This window comes from Lissotriton vulgaris, chromosome 3_1, assembly GCF_964263255.1.
Source record: "Lissotriton vulgaris chromosome 3_1, aLisVul1.2, whole genome shotgun sequence".
Taxonomy (NCBI): domain Eukaryota; kingdom Metazoa; phylum Chordata; class Amphibia; order Caudata; family Salamandridae; genus Lissotriton; species Lissotriton vulgaris.
The window spans coordinates 904,760,224-904,778,387 of NC_141689.1; the positions used below are offsets into that span (position 1 = coordinate 904,760,224).

At 41.7% G+C, this 18,164-nt stretch overlaps 1 protein-coding gene across 1 annotated transcript in view; it reads left to right on the forward strand.

Annotated features, from left to right (window-relative positions):
* The window catches only part of PGM5 (phosphoglucomutase 5), an 832,754-nt gene that overhangs the window by 606,892 nt on the left and 207,698 nt on the right, over positions 1-18,164 (forward strand). The window contains exon 8 of the mRNA XM_086961233.1: positions 836-971. Within this exon, the coding sequence (XP_086817359.1) occupies positions 836-971 (136 nt within the window). The remainder of the gene's footprint in view (positions 1-835; positions 972-18,164) is intronic.

The window sequence follows — 18,164 nt, forward strand, 5'->3', positions numbered from 1 at the left end:
GTGGGAAACAGAGTGCCGAAGAAGCATGTTGCAAACAGCATTCACTAGGGAAGCCTGAAGCAGGGACTATTTAGAATAAAAAGCAACAAGTAGATTTAGCTACATTACCAGACCTTCAGATGAGGCTGTGTTGGCAGAAGCAATGAAGAAATTTAGAAGTTTCCTTGACTACTTCACCCACTTCTGGTGTGTATTAAAAGATGAAACACTTTTTGCATCCCCTCAATATCCACAGCCAGTGCAGGCCACAGCAGACCATTAGTCGAGGTAGAGAAGTCCTAGTGAAAGTGCACAGCAGACCCTTAGTTGGGACCTCTATGCTGGTGGTAGAAATGTCTGAGGAACAGTCAAATGCATGGAAGTAATTTGGACCTACCGTAAGGACAACTGCATCAGAGCTGCACTTCCTGGCTCAAGGAGCCATCTATCCATATGTATGGAGTAATAAGCACATTAGAGAAGAGCTGTCTATTGTAAGTAAACATTTAGCCACCAGCTATGTGAGGGTGATGCAAAGGGTTGGGCCTGGACTGTTGGATTTCGCAGAGAATAAGAAGGAGAATATTTGAACCCTCCCAGATCCAGGGGCCATTACCGACAGAGTCCTGATGAAGGCTAAGTAGGTTTCATTTGCGGGTCTTGAGCGTTGACGAAGTTAGTAATAGGAGATACTGGGGGGATTTTGCAGTAAAGTCCTTGATCATGGGGACTATTTTCCGTAACTAAAGTTAAAATAACCCTTGTTGTACAGTGAAGGAATGTCTTCTATAAAACACTATGGAGCTCAATGATGCTTACTGGCTTGGGTAAATTTGCCACATTCTTGTCACCACAGGTTCTGACCACCTCAGAGAGAAAGATGGACTCTGGGCAGTACTCGTTTGGCTTTCCATCCTCGCATCAAGAAAACAGAGTGTGGAAGAGATTGTGAAAGACCACTGGGCAAAGTTTGGACGGCACTACTTCTGCAGGTAATGTTGCAGCCCCTTGAATATACAATTTTCAATGGATGCTAATGAAAAATAACAGCATAAAAGTGCGTTTGGTAATGTGGTAACTGTGGAACTAAGGTGCTTAAGCAGAAAAAACAAGGAGTTCAATAAATGAAACCCGTAAAGGATGTACTCTCCATGGCCACCTTTCCAATATCAGGTGAGGTTCAATTGCCTTTTTCACACCTTTCAAGTGGTGTGATTAAAAATGGTGGTGAAGGTCCACTGAGTTTCCAGCCAACTGCGATTTACCTACAGAGCAGCCAGCGCTAAGAATTCGGGGAGACCTTCTCAAAGCAATAGCAACCTCTTTGGCCAAGCTGGTGCTCCTCTAATAAGGTACAATTTCATAAATATTCCCTTTCTTCGTTACTTGCTTGTGTGACAATAAGTTGTTTACTGCCAACTGCACAATCTGTATCTCAATTTTTCACTCATAAATCATAGACAACCTGTTAGACCTGGCACTTCTTGGTGTGATTACCCCTGACTTTTTGCCTCTACCGCCGCTATTTTTGACTGGCTTAAATGTTTTGGACATTTCGCCATGCTAAACAGTGTCAAAGTGTAAGTGTTCCATGTATAAAGTAATGGTAATTGGTTGTCCATGATTAGTATGTTTGCCTTACTAAGTGAAGTCCCTAGTGAAGTGCACTATGTGTGCCAGGGCTGGTAATGCAGCTGCTACTAGTGGGCCTCCAGCACTATTTGTGCCACCCACACAAGTAGCCTTAAATAAGGAACTCAGGCCTACCGTTGTTGGGCCTGCACGCAGTTTGTTAAACAGCCATGTTGTTCTGTCAAGTGCACTCACTTGTCAGACCTTACCCTCCCCTTTCTATGCTCATCAGACACACCTATGGTAGGTCTAGGGTACCCCCTGGACAGGGTGCAGTGAATGTGAAAGGTAGGACATGTACTAAGGTGTGTGTCATGTCCTGACAGTGAAATAATCTCCATTTTCGTTTTCCACTGTTGAAAGGCCATCTTGACCATATAATAGAATGGGAAGGCTATGTAATATGTTTTCCAGCCTATCTTCCCAAGGGCTTACGATGGAAAGATGACGTTTAGTATGCCTGAACTCACAATGTAATACCACAGCTTTTTATGAAGGTTGGTTTTGCATTGTGTGTTCAGAAGCCACTCTTTTAGAAGTGGCTGAGTTTTTTGCTCTAACATTTCTGTGTGTCTCTGCCTGGCTGTAAATTGACTGTCTGGATTTAAAAACGATAGGATCTGGGAAATGACTTGACCCAGGGGAGGAGGTGAGACAGCAACAGGCTGGCCTGCATCTGGAGTGTAGGGGGAGGAGAAGCCCTTAGAGGTGAAGAAGCCTGGGTTGCTGCTATAAAACAATTGGCCCATCTCTTGCTGAGTGATTGAGAATCCAGACTCCCGCTAATCAAAAGGAGAGGTCACTGGCAGGGAGGCAACCAGAACTGGTTTGAACAGGGGGCAGTTCCCCCTGAAGCACAAAGACTTCAAAGCCATTGAGGGGTATAACTGTGCGAGCTGAAGCCCCTGTACTTTTTAGAATGGCTTGATCAAGTGTGAACAAGACTGGAGCTACTTCGTGGTAAAGAGAACCTTTGCCAAGGAAGAAACAACTGAAGAGATTGAAGGATAGGACTGGCCCTTGCTGTGTGCTCTGGGGCTGCCCTGCAGGTTGCTGTTTCAACCAAGGAAAGGCTAAAGGGACATTGATGTGTGCTGTGTCCCCCTGCTTGAAGGACTTTGCTGTGTCCTGAAGTAACTATGCCTTAGGTGAGCTGGCTCCCTGTTTGGAAACACAGGAACATAAAAGTTTCGAGGAGAGTCTCAGCGGCGCTGTGGGAGCTTGCTGTTGCAGTCTGAGACCCTCTTAAGAACTGCCTGTAATCGTGGGCGCCTGGTGTCCAAGTGAGTCTCAGTGACGCTGTGTGCTTGTGCTTTGTGCAGCACTGAGACCTTCAGGAGGATCGGCCTGCAATAGTGAGCACCTGGAATCCAAGCAAGGATCAGTGACGCTGTGTGCATGTGCTTTGTGCAACCTGAACCCCGTTGTGAGGATTGTCCAGTGATCGTGTGCACCGGAATCCAAGTGACTCTCATTGACGCTGTGAGCGTGTGCGTTGTGCACTGTGAGACCTTCGTGAGGATTTGCCTTGTTATTGTGTACACCGGAATCCAAGTGAGTCTCATCGACACTGTGAGCGTGTGCGTTTTACACTGTGAGACCTTCGTGAGGATTTGCCTTGTTATCATGTACACTGGAATCCTCGTGAGTCTCATCGCTGCTGTGTGTGGGTGCTTTGTGCACCGGAAGACTTTTGTGAGGATTCGCTGTGTTATCGTGAGCACAGGAGTAAAGAGAGTCTCAGCGGTGCTGTGCTTGTGATTTTCGTGCAGCCTGAGACCTGTGTGTGAAGTGCCCAGTGATCGTGCAACAGGAGTGAAGGAAGACTCAGCGACGCTGTGTGCGTGTGCTTTGTGGCAGCCTAAGATCTTCGTAAGTCCAGCGCCCCGGACCGCCAGTCACGGAGGAGCTGTCTTGCCGGCCCGAGCCACCGTTGTCATCTCACAAACCTGCTTGGAGGCCCAGACGCTAGATGAGGAGAGGAGAGTGGGTAAGCGTCTCCAGGTAACATCTGTCGACTCCTGGGGCGGGGCGCGGGCTCAAAGGGAGGCGCTCTCGTCCTCTCTCTCGTGTTGGCAGAGAGAGCCTCTGCTTCGGCTCGTGTCACGGGCTGTCTTGCCAAAGGGAGTGGTGGCATAGGGGCCGGAGCGCGAATCTGCTCTTTGGAATTACATTGTACTATGTTGGGGGCAACTGTGAGAGGCTGACTGAAGGTCAGAAGAGGAGGCGGTGAGACCGCCTAAGGCCCGGTGATCAGGGCCTGAGTGTACTTTGTAGTGTACCATTTCTGACAGCAGAGTACCTGACTGACTTATAACACTTTGCAATATTTCTGTATAATGAACTACTTGATTGTCGTATGACGCATTGTCTTGTTCCTGCATAATGAACTACCTGATTAGCGTATTGTGCATTGTATTATTCCTGCATAACGAATTACCTCATTAGTGTATACACATTGCCTTATTATTGCAGAACGACATTTCTGGTGGTTGGGTTACGCATTGCATTGTTTTACCTTGCAAAGTGCCTGATTGTTGCATTACACATTGCATTATTTTCATTGCAGAGTGTCTGATTACTATGTTACGCATTACTGTATTTTTACATTGCAAAAGTATCTGATTCTAGCATTATGAACTGTATGACATGTAGTTAGGAGTACAGGAGAATGTTTAGAAGTGCTCATTGACATCGCCAGAATATACAAGGCCTGGCTGGCCTAACAACCGGCCAGGAGAAATATTACACAACCGCATATGTTGGTTTTATATTGTGTGGTCTTATCATATATCTTTTTACATAAAGGTTATACTCGTTTTATAAAACTCGTGTGGAGTCTATTTGTGATGTCATCATTGGGTTATTGTGAGCGTGGTTGTGAATACTTTACAAACTTGCCTTGAAGATAAGTCTGGCTGCTCGTGCCAAGCTACCGAGGGGGTGAGCGGGGCTACATCAGAAGGTGACCTTCCTTTCCCTGACGTTGGAACGCAGGTCCCTACTTGACCTAAGGTACCTACCTCAGCTAACCAGGAATCCCGGGTCTAACACTACCTATATATTTTCTACCATGCAATTGCAAACAATGGATGTGCTGGCAATTAGCACCCAGTGCAGAAAGGCCCAATCCCAATATTGTTGTATATGATATGTAACTGAACATCTTTCAAGGTGGAAATACAATGTAATGTTAGACCTGTTGATCTCTGGCCTGAGATATTGTGGAGGACTGTATGTTGCATGTTAGCCAGCTCTATGCACTGAAGAAGCATGGATACAACTGAGAATGAAAACAACCAATGCACAGTCTGGCAGTCCAGCAGGTCTGTCCTGCTAATGTCTGCGTTGTAATGTGAGGCTGTAATCCTGGTTTTCCTACTTGGACCTGTAGTTATTGATAGAAAAGCCTTTAATGTGGCAACTGAAATGTTAAGAGCTGGTCAACTGTGCTAGACCAGAAGATTGTAGGGTGTTTGGAGAACATGCAAATTATGGTGGAGTATATTTTGCTACTTTTATTATGTTTTAGTATGTGACTAGTGAAATTGTTGTTTTTTCAGGCCTCTCCAACACATTAGAAAATCTTCTTAAAGTGTTCAGAAGATATGTCTATCTATATGCTGGAGGGACCGGTCACTATAAATTGTAAGATTGAGAAAGGGATTGGTGAATAGCTTCATAGTAAGTGATCAACAGTTAATTCTCTGGATCATACAATTGCAAGACTCTAGTTGGGTAGCATTGGGTGTGGCTTTGATTAGAATTTTGAATCATTCAAAGGGAGTTGAGGTGAGATTTCGTTCTGACTAGGAGCCAATGACGCAAACATTACTATAGGCGATAAGGGTGCTTATTTCAAATGAGCATCAAACTACAAGATTGTGAGACAGTATGAATTTTCCCAGGGTCCTCCTAGTGAGCCATATTTGGACATTGTAACAGTAGTCCTGGTGAGATGTTACTAAAGAAAGGGGCAGTTCAAGGTTATAGGGAGAAGGAGGATAGGATTGGTGTCTTCAGATGGTGCCCAGCTGGGATGGGCATTGCGACTGACCCACAAAGACCAAGCTGATGAAAGGCACAGAACTACAGTACATTGTTGTGCCCACGAGCAATATACCTCTGTCTTCTGGCTTTTTAGTCAGAACATTTTATTTGCAGCACCTGTTGATTTACTTATCACAGCTTCCTCATGATGTGTACGATTTTGTTCTTTTGATAAGCGGTATATCTGCGTGTAATCATGTAATAACCAATGTTTTGGCCATCCAAGATTTAAGATATCAGGCCCAGGAGCAATGAAAAGATCTGCCAGGCAGACTAAACTTTGAGGTATGGAATCAAGTTTGGCTCTGAATGGTTTGAGAACACCACAGTGAGATCTGTGAAGGAGATACCATTTGTTTCAACATACAATCTCAAATTTTCAAGCAAAACTGTATTGTTGATGGTGGGAAAAACTGCTTATAGGTCCAGTACTATCAGAGAACACTCTCTCTCTTTGTCACAAGTTGTGAGTCTCTCTTCTCGGATGCTCGCTGTCTTGATCTCAGTCCTGCAGCAGGAATGGACAATAGAGTGGAAGTATTTAAACTCATTGGTTTTTTTGTGTCAGGGAAAAGTGTGATCACAATTGTCTCCATTATCTTTGTGCTGCATTTTTAGTATTTAGCCCAGAATGAGTCTGTCATTAGAAAATATCTCTGGTTTGTCCTTTGGTTTATGAAAGAGGTATCAGTGCCATGTTTCGTCTTGCAAGGAACTATGCCAGCAATTTTAGATTAATTTTTAAGGTGGGTGATGATCAGAGCTGCGGCTGTGTGGCTCAGATTAACAACTGTGCATTGCACGTCATAGGTGGCGGAAGAATATTTCACTAAAAAGCATTATGATTTCTGACATTTGTGTACGACCTAACTGAAGTGTGGTGGAAAGAGGGGGTTTTACTATTCCACCTTCCCTGAAGATTAGAAAGCCTTTGAGGTAAGACCTATTCAGTTCCTACAGTATACCAAGCTAGCAGGAATTGCCCGGGAGATCTGGACAGAATTCCCACAAATTCCTGAGACACTAAAGGGATTGTTGACTATAGGGTATGCTTGTAGGCAGGACTCATTAATTAAGAAATTATTAAAATTGCATAGAGAAAAGATTGCCCTTAAAAGCAAGTTGATATCCGTGTCCAATCATGGCTGCTGAATAGGCAAAGGCTTCCTCGCAGATGTGGGCAATATTGAGCAATACTCACATTAAAATACTTAAATTTAATACTGTTGGACTTGGCCCTCTCTGAGGGGAACCTCCAAAATGTTGCCTTCACCCTCATGTGTTATGAACCTGTTTTTATTGACTTTAAGAGTAAAGTGCTTTTGCTCACTTCCTTAAACATAGTGGAATTGGCTTACAACAAATTGGCACATGTAATTTATTTATAAAGTGGTACAACATGCATCTAGGGCCTGTAAATTAAAAGCTGCTAGTGGGTCTGCAGCACTTACAGTGCCACCCACTTAAGTAGCCTCTTTAAACATGTCTCAGGTCTGCCATTGCAGCCTGTGGTGCAGTTTTAAACCGTCACTTCAACCTGGTAAGATAGACCTTTTCCTAAGCCAAAACCTTTCTTTTTATTACAACTAAATCATCCCCAGGGTGGGCCATAAGCAGATTATAGAGCAAGGTAGAGTATATGTAAAATGTTGAACATTTACTTTTGAGTCTTACATTTCCTGGCAGTGAAAAACTCTTAAATGTGTTTCTCACTTCTGAAAGGCCTACCTCTCCAATAGGATAACATTGTGTTACCTTATTGTATTTAATAGTGATAACTTTCAATAGGGAGCAGGTAGAAATGTCAAGTTTTGTTTCTAAAGAATTGTAATTTAAAACGCTCTTTAATGGAATAGTTGGATTTTAAATAACAATTCTGAAAATGGCACTTTTAGAAAGTTGGTATTTTTATGTCCCAACCATGTGGTGCTCCAAGCCTGTATCCTGGATCACATGACTAGGTGTGGCTAGTATTTAATCTTTGTGTATAACCTCCAGACTGTAAGACAAAGGGGGATTGTTGTTGGCAGGATGCCCCAACTCTGACTTGATAGAGGAGCAGAGATGTTGCCTACCACATTTGCACATAACAAAAAATCTGCCTCAACACACTCACAAAGGGTTTCACACTAGTATTTTGTGGCCCCAGACAAACAGGGAGGGAGGAAGTTGCAGACACCTTAGGGGGTGGGAGCCTGTAGTAACTTCTCCCACTTTAAAGCTAGCACAAAGGATAAATAATGGTCCTCAGACCCAACTCTTCAGATTGCCTCTGTATCTTTGGACTCTGCAAGGAAGAAGGACTACCCAGCTCTGAAGTCTGCCATGCTGGCCTGCTTGCTGAACAAGGGCTGCTTTACTACACAAGGCCTGAATGCTAATGCACCAGGACTCTCCTGCTGCTGTGAGGTGCCCAGCTGAATGTAGCCTGCCTGTGTGGACCCAAAACTCCAGTAAATCTCCAAGGGTTAGTTGTCTGACCCCCTGTTCAAAGCCACAGGGACATAAGAGGCTTCTTCGACATTGATGCATCTCCACGAAGCCCTCCATATGACTCTGGCCTAGCGTGATGTAGCTGCTCCTCGATGCATCTCAGCACAAGCCCTGGCAAGCACAAGCGGCTTTTTCAACACCGACACTGCTCAACGCTGACACCGGCCCAGTGGAAGACATCGTGTCCCCTGCGCCAACACATAATAAGTCTCCGCAAGCCTGGCTTCCTCACACAGGATCTCGCACCGCTGACCCTCATCAATGGTCATCGACTCTGGTGCTGCCCGATGCATCTCAATGCCAGACCTTCCATTGCAGCTCCTCGTCGATGGCTCCTCAATGCTGCCCTGACCATCTTGATGTAAGCACTTCACATCTTGATGGCCAGGCCCACAAAGTACTTTCCCAGCAGACTGAATTCAGTCTTATACCCGGCCCATGGTCCATTGCGGTCGGATGGAACTTGTGACTTAGACCCAGTCTACCGCGACCCGATAACTGTAGTTGGCATTTTTTACTAATTGGCCAGTGTTTTTTTGTTGTTTTGGTCTAAAATTTAGTACATTTTACTCTATTTTTTTTTATTGGTGTGGGATTTTTTTTATGGTGTGCTTTCACTATATTACTATTTAAAGTGCAGTATAAATATTTCACACATTGCTTTAAGTTAAGCCGGACTGCTTTTGTGCCAGCCTACCAGAGGATTGAGCACAGGTTAATTTGAGGTTGCTTGTGTTTCCCCCTGACAAGAATTGTGGTAGATACTTGAGCAGGGTTCCGGGTACATCCAGTATTAATGAGAGTTTCAGACAAAAATTATTTAGGGCCTTTTTCGTAAAGGTAAATTTGATGTTCAGCATATATGTAAAATAATGTACCCTTTTTCACAAAGGGATTCCTGACAGTTGCAAATCAATTGTGACTGTGCTGATTTCTCTGCGACTAGTGTGAAGAAATCCTCAGTAGTAAATCCCACTCAAGGGGTGGGAAGTGGGCAATCCAACATGTGGTTGCCTTGGAAGTGTGTGAATGTCCTCAAAGGTACATTCCCTAACTCCTTACTGACCTCTTCTCACCCGCGAAAGGGAATGAAAATTTACTCCAGCCAAGGGCTGTATAATTCCCCTCCCAGGATGGGATAGTGAAGGTATCAGGCACAGATGTGTGTGACTGTAAGGGAGACTTTTTCACAAGATAAAAATATTTCAACATGAAGATAATATGAGCACTTGAACATTCCATTCTCTCTCTGTGGAGTTTTCACTATGAACAACTTTATAATGAGAGAAGAGGAGCCTCCTCTAGAAGTACATCTCAAATCTGCTTACCAGTTGCTTGCCTGAGATAGTTTGTAGATGTTTTAGAAAGGAAAAATGTTGATGCCAACAGTGATGTAAATCTTCACCCGTACTTTGACATTTTTTTTTTACAAGGCCCCTGTGTATGATTTTTTTTAATGAATTCAATCAACACTTTGTTCCAGACAACCTTGACTCACTGAGAAAAGCAGTACATTGGATGATTTTTTTACAAAGATCTTCTTCATGTCAAATCTCACTTGTACCTTCCAGCTAGGAAGTGTCAATGTGACTGGACTGGTGCAACAATCCACATTTGGCTGGACACATAAATCAGTTAGATGGTTTTTTTGGTTCAGTATTACAATATATTGTTTACAGTCTGACGCATTCTATGTGCAAGTCTGAGCCTAGGGAACGTACAGATTCTATTGAGAACCTACCAAGATGCAAGGTGTTTTCCGCAATTTCAATATTAATAAATTCTCTGACCAAATTAGGACAGTTTATTCTGTGTAAAGGAATATGTGGTGACTTGACTTTAGTATATTTATTTCTGGGTTATTCCTGGAGAAAAGCAGCTCCATGGGATGCCCGGAGTGCTAGAGTCAGCCCACAGCAACCAGTTTACCTTGTCTTTGTGGAGAGCCTCCTGTCTAGTCAGTGTTAACGATTAATCATTGGGATATTCATTTAGAAATCCTCCACAAAAAGATGGTGACTGAACATCGTAATCAGAAAGTAGATCAATGCCTGCATTGTTACATTTCTGATGGCTACTCAAATTGTGTGGAGCTACTACAGGAGAATCAGTTTACCCATAACAACAGCTTTGGCAAGTTTCATTCAAATCACTCTTTCGCCTTTATTAATCAAGTTAATAATAATATGTGGTTATGTGTCATCTCTTCAGCATCCAGCATTAAAAGAGAGTGAGGACATTTTTAGCTACAGAATATGGGATGTCTTAGGCTTTGTTATAAGGCTTCAGTGCTGAGTAGAGTTTCAAAATTGGTGGAACTAGATGGGCGAATGAAATCTACCAACCACCATTCAATATCTGAAGTTAAATTTCCAAATACAGGTGATGGGTAGTCCCTCTTAAAAATTCTAACAATATCTTTTTCCATTAATAGTATATTAGTTTAATGAGTGAATTTGAGTTTAAAAAATGTTTCTGAAAGAATTAGGAAACAAGCTCAATTGGACTGTTGGTGGTAGTCTAACGTAAATATTTCCTGATATTGTTACCCCAAGGAATGGTTACTATTATGCTCCTCAAACTGCCACATCCTATTAACTGAGTCATCAGAGGTGTGAAATGACCATTCCAACCCACTCAGCACAACTCCACAAGATTGTTACTGCATTTTCCAATGATTGATTGTTCACTAAGATGTCCACATTGTGTAGCACTGTCTGCCCTCTGAAAGGATACAGCATATCCTGAGCCTTATTTCTTGCACATCATGTTATGCTGAATTACGCTGAAACTAGAATCTTTGCACAGTACTTTGATTATTAGTCAAAGTTAACTAATCAAAACAGATTGAAAGGGCTGCATATATATTTACATAAAGTATTGGAGTTTATCAGAGCATTATATCAGCTGGCTCTGCAGTAAAGGGAGCAGAACCATGCAAAGGTAGACTCTTATTGAGAGTATATCTTCTAAGATTTAGCAATCACTGAGTCTTTGCATTTTGATAGTCATCTGTCAGGTGCACAGAAATCGAAGTTGCTTTCTTAATGGAGCATGTCTTCTATACATTGTGAAAGCCTCCATGTAATTTCAGGATATATTTTAAATTATGGAATTAAGCAGGTTGGCAGTGATAATGGAAAATATGCATTCACTAAAAATCCCTTTGAAGTCTTTTAAGACTAAGGCCCCCTTTATGTTACCGCTATGAGTAGTTTGGTGTTTCCACACATGAAAATACTGGGTCCAGAAACACTGGAGCCGGTTTACCAGGAGTGTAGAGGTAAAATCACAGATGGAGAGTGTAGAAGGGCAAGGCACCACATGCCTGTCCATCCGTGTTGTACAGGGAAGCAAACAATGCTCCTCCAGAGAGGCCACAGGCTCGCCAGTTCCTCAAGGCACCTTCGCTTCTCCCTAAGACCCCAAACCACACCTTCTTGCCCCCAGATATTACAACTTGCCCAGAGCAGGTGGTAAACATCAGCTTTAAACTCATTAGAATCAGGAAAAACCTGTGACAAAGCACATGGTAACTTCCAGTGCAGCAGGTCAGTCATTATTCCTCGTGATACTAGTTAACTCAGAACTATCCCTTGACATTTATTATCTGGAAATAATATGACCTTCTCCATACAAGACAAACCCACCTCCTTTAAAAAACCTTTTTTTACAGTAGTTGTATTTGTTACATTGATTGAACTAAAGGGGACTTTATGGTTCAACCGGACTTCTGGGTAGTTCCTGAAGCTGACGTAAACCACATACAAGGGATCAGGGTTTTGGCAAAATGTTTCATGACCAAGAAGTGGACACATGGTTTTAAATTCTTAATGGTCACACTTCATCTGATTCCTCAGGAAATCTGAACTTTTAATGGGCCAAAAATTAAGCCTTATAGACCATATCATGATCAGTATCAAAGCATGGATGACAGGGCTGTATATGTGGATATCATTTTGACTTGATGGTTAACGTAAACTACTTATGGCACTTTGTACTGTTAACATTTTAAAATTAGGTATCCATGATAGGGTTAATAAACAATGTTTCCCTGAATTGAATCCATCCGACCCTAGAAGGGCAATTAAGCAATGTATGGAATACAGTAACATCTTTTCATTACCCGTAGAATGAGGGAATACAGTCTGACTTAGATAATCTATTATTGGCAAGTAGAGGAATTGATAAATTGGGGTAAAAACCCTGTGCGAGCTGGTAACCTTGATTGAGACTGTTGGAGCAGGAAGAGGGTGTTATCCCAATCTCTAGTACAGTACCATGAGTCTTCGGACTCATATGCAATCTTTGTAGAACTAAGACAGAATTATTGATAAATATATCAAAAAAAGTGTGTTAAACAGCAACCATATGTGAGAATATAAACAAGCCTCACTTGAGAAGAATTATAGAAAACTTAGGCACTTGTATCCTCTGAGCTTAATATCCCTAGAAATGATCTGGATTTGTGTATTGAGGCACAAGAACGGGTAATGCACTTTACAATGCTCAATGCCCCTCGCACAGTTCATTCTAAACTCCAAGAAAGCTCAAATATGACAAGAAAAAATCATCTTGAATTTGTTAGCTTGAATATAGTTGATCTGGAGATGGAGTATGTTATTATGGCCCAAAAATAGAATGGAGCTCCTGGCCCAGACTTTTCTCCAACTGATCTTATTAAAGCTGCGTCTGCTCATTGGGTCCAAGTAATCAGTAAAGTTTTTAACTCCATCTTCATGACTGACATAACTAGTTCATAGCACGCTGCAACAATTGTGCAAATACATAAGAAGGGGTTTCACTATAATCCTTCATATTTCCTCATTTGTATGTTGAATGGTGCTGGAAAGATTTATGGACCAGTCCTACTCAATCATATCCAAGAATGAGTCGATGCAAAAATATATTGGCTGATAATCAGGTAGGTTTCTGACAAGGTATCCGAACAGTTAACCATGCTATGCATTTGTTTTTAATCTGCACAACATATGTACAGTTTAGGGAAGCTCCATTTCCTTTAACATTTATTGAATTAAAGCCAGTTTTTGACTCAGTCTCTAGAAACCAATTTTGGCTCGCATCGGAACGGAAGGGTCTAAATCACTGCTTGTTAAGCTCTTTTCAGATTCTCCTTAGGAATACAATAGCGTGAGTGTGCTTTGTCCAAATGGGGAGTGCACTAAGAGCTTTTCGGTGCAGGTGTATGCTTTGGGTGTGCTGTAGTCTCTTTACATTTCTCTCTATTTTTGAATGATGTTGGTACATACGTGGAGGAACTGAATTCTGATAATCCCAAACCCTGCATCATGAGAGTTCCTATACTATTGGTCGCACATGTTGTTCTCCTTTCTTTAACAGCCCTCTCTATACATAGGCTCATTGAAGGTTTTGCTCAGTATTGCCTGCAAAAACAGCTGATAATATATGTAGCTAAAACAAAAAATTATGAAATTAAATGTTGCTTTGAAGCATTACTTTTTTTGTCAACAATGAGCTCTTTGAATGGGTAGACAAGTTTAATTATTTGCATATTCGTTTTGATATGAGGCTAATCTAGAGTCAGTGCAGAGATGAAGCAGAGGCAACCCTAAAGCAAGTCACAGCCTATATTATCAGATGCAAACAAAAGATAGGCCTTTAGTCATTAAGTACTTGTTAGACCTGTCAGCCTTGGGGTGTTCTTCAGCCAATGTTTTGCCTTCTTCCCTCCTATTTTGCTGAACTCATTTTTGCTGGCCTAATAATTCTGTGTACCTCACACCACTTTACCAGTGCTAAAGTTTTTGTGCTCACTCCCTAAAACATGGTAAAACTTGGCATATGTAATTTACTTATAGGTACCTAGTAAACTGGTATACTATTTATTCAGGGATGGAAAGTTAAATACTACTTGTCTGCCTGCATCACTTATTGTTACCCACTCAAGTACCCATAAAACATGCCCCATGTCTACGTTTGCAGCTGTTGGCAGATTTAAAACTGACAATTCAACTTGGCAAACCCCCCCTCACTTGCCAAGCATTTAACTCCTTTTATATCACATATGTTACCCCTAATTAAGGCCCTAGACAGCTCATAAGGCAGGGTGCATTGTAATTAAAAGGTTGGACATATGAGTTTAAGATTTACATAATCTGGTAGGGAAAAACTCACAAATTATTTTTTCACTACTGTGATTCCTACGTCTTTCGTAGGATTTACCTTATTACATTTAATAAGGGATAACTTTTGATTGTGGGCAGGTGTTTGGTGTCTGAGGAATTGTAATTCAAAACCCTTTTTAATGGTAACATCAGATTTTAAATCACAATTGTGAAAATGCCATTTTTAGAAAGTTAGTAATTAACCATTTGGTGCCTGCAACCTGCTCCAGGTTCTCATGACTGGTGTAGTTGACAGTTAAACTTTGTCTATTCCTCCAAGACAGTCGCACAATAGAGGGACTAGGTGTGCCTGGATGGGCCATCTTAGGCAGGATGGATGACCCAGTTCGATGCATCTTTATGCCAACTTTGGCCCAGCTTGACGTATATCGATGCAGGACCGCACCTCGCAGTTTCTGTTCAGCTGCTTCACAAGTGGCAACCCAGCATGATGCATCTCGACACCAATAACCGGCACATCTGGACTCATCTTGCCTCCGGCACCAAAGCATCCAAACAGAACTCCTTCCAGTACCAGCAGACTCACCGACCTCTAAGCAGAGCTGTCTCACATTTCTGCACTTGTTTGGCATTTCCCCTGACACTGACGCAGCGCAATGAATCTTGGTGCCGGGCAGTGCACCACAGCTCCCATTGATGGCTCCTGGATGTCAATGCATTGCAGGCCTATGCAGGACTTTGCATTTCGATGCAGAGGATACAAGGTACTTTGTCAGCAGACTGAACTGAGTCCTGTATCCAGCCCTTTCTCCATCGTGGTCAGTCTGAACTTGTGACTTTCAGACTTTCACCTGGTATCACCCAGTCAGATAACCACGAGATAGTGCTTAGTGCATCTATGTGCTAAACTTTCCTTAAATATTTGAAATTGCATATCTTCAATTCTACTGATTGTATTTTTTACATTTTTGTCTCAAATAATGTATTGAAACATACTCACTTTTTCTAAATTGGTTTGGAATTTATCTTGTGTTGTGTTTTCACTTTATTACTGTTTGAGTGCTGCATAAATACTTTACATATTGTCTCTAAGTTAAGCCTGACTGCTTTTGTGTCAAGCTACCAGAGGGTTAAGCACAGCGTAATTGAGTGACTTTTTGTCATGGAGGTCGTGGAGAAGCGTGGCTCAATGATTAGAGCGGCAGACCCTGATGCAGAGGTCTAGCCCGGGACCAGGGTTCAATTCCCCGCCTCGGCGGGTCTTGGGCTCAAAATTCCACGGACCTGATAATTCTCGCCTCGGTGCCTATTCCAATCATGGAGTCCCACTCTGCAACTCTGTGCAAAAGCTTGCTTAATCTCCACAGCGGCCCCCACAACGCTAAGGTTGCCTGGCCTCCACCTTGGGGGTGCCCAGGAGTGGACGCCTCACAGGGAAAGCCAGGATGGGTTCCACAGCGGTATTGGTAGAAGCGCCTTGAGACCCTTGCGGGTGAGTAGTGCGCTATACAAGTATCAATTTATTTACAATTTACTTTTTGTGGTTCACCTTGATAAGGAGTGTGGCTGTTGCTTGGGTAGGGGTTCACCCCCTCAAACAACAACCCAATTTCTCATGGCACTTTAGTACATGTATATACATGGAAAGCAGTAACTGCATCCATCTATGGGGCAGAACTTTGAGGTTACATGGATACTACTACCTTACCGAAGACCAAGTAGCATTGTTTGAGGTCACTAGTGCACTTGGGCCAATGAACTCCCTTGATTGCTCTTTATTTGGAATTAGGCATCACATCCATCTAAGATATTATTATTCTTATCTCAATTCTTTGTGGGGTCCACTTGCTTACAAACCATCAAGTGGGTACTAGTTTGACATCTTTGATGGAGTTGCTGTTCTATGCTGGTGCAAATGGTACAATGGTCTAGTCATGTTTGAAACACCATAAGGTTGCTTGATCTTGAGACCATCTATGATGATCCTTCCACTATGAATTCTGATACACACTTGAGAACCAAGGAAACACACTGGCAGTATAAAATTAAGGATATTAGCAGTAATGTTGGGAATGAATCACTGGCACATAGATTTGTTCTATTTAAAAGCCAGTTTAGTCTTTGAGACTTATCTAGAAAAAGTTTACCCTTAAGCACTAAACACTTTATATAATAAGTTCGGACTCTGCATGCTTTCTCGGAAGACATGTACACCTAAATGGAATAAGGAAAAAGTTGGTGGTTATTGCTGCAATTATTCAAGGGGGTATAGTGAAACTATCAAGCATTCCATGTTGTTTCACGCTAAGCGGACAACTGTACAAAATCTTAACCTTATATGGGCTTATTTACTTGCGCCGCTGCTGCATCACTTTTTCCCATACTAAAAGTGACGCACCAGTGGCACAATGGGCTTCTAAATAAGCCCCATAGTGTATTAGATTGTTCTAACGATTTAGCTATGTGCTACAGAAATGATCAATCAGCAATTTACCAAGTAGTCACTATTTATATTTGGACTGCTTGGAACATGACTGGTAGACTCATGAACAATCGCATGCTCTACTCGGCGATCATTTCTTATTAATGCTTACTTGAGAAGCTTGATTTGCTCTTTACCCCATCATTACTATTGGTACTAAGCAGCTCACTAGAGAAAATGCCCAACAGGTTTACAATTTTAAGATTGCACAAATACTAGTTAAATAAGAAAGTATCTAATATCTATCTAGATACATTTTTATTATAATTGTGCTAATGAATAACTTTAAATTGAAAAAATGCATTGGCTAAATTTTTACTGCATTGTTATGACATGCTAACTTTTTTAATGTTTTATTGAATGTATTGTTAATGCTAATGTTTGTTACTGTTGTACATGGGATCGTAGGAAAAAAACCTGTTGAGAAATATAGTGTCTTTAATGGTATTTAGCAATCTGGAAACCTTTGGGTGTCAAGAGGAAGGTGTCCCAATGTTGAGTGATTAAGATGAACATACTATACTGTACAGCTTCACACCTTGTAATGCACACTGTGAATTTCAAAATAGAAGAACAGCAGAACGCAATGTACTAATGTCAAATAAATAAATTACTTTTGGGAAGGTGGAATTTCTCCGAAGAAATGGGCATTGATTTTCTTGTCATTTAAGGCATTATAAGTGGTTGCAATATACAGAAAGTATCCCTTTTTGGGTGAATCCATTCTAAGAGTGAAAATAAGATCGTTACTCTAAAAAAAGGAAAGAAAATCAGCATTTACACCACTACAAATTGTACACTTCAATTTCAGAGTGAAAGAAGTTGGATGAGTGTTATCCTACACTATTTCCCACAGAGGCACAGTTCATAATATATTTTCTTGAAACATAATTCCCCGCCCACAGCAAAAGAAACATTGATTGAATGTGGGGAGAGCTTGCCAATGCTGCTCAAGGGAGCACTCATGTTTTTGGGAGTGTAAAGAGTTTGAGCTCAGGGTTATTTGGCAAGATTTATGGTTGCTCTGAATTGGTGAAGAGCTTATTCGTATTTGGGACCATTTGGAGGGAGAAAGAAGTCTCAGGACATTGACCCTTTCTCAGTAGTTGGCCCTTAAGGATAAAGCAAGTTGGAAAAGCTTCAGATGTTAATTGAATTGTTTAAATATAGAAGATGCTAGCCAGTAGGCAGACAAGTGGAATTTCAGGTTGCTTATGACAAGCAAATAGAAGTATCCTGTGGGATAAGGAAACAAGCATTTGCAATACAATAGGTCTCACGTTTACGTTAGTTTGAGCTATTGGCATTGTAAATGACAATTCCTTTTATATATATTTTGTTTTTTTAATTATAAATAGAAGGCATTTTCATTTACAATGCTAATAGGCTAAACTCTCGCAAATGCGAGACCTATTGCATTG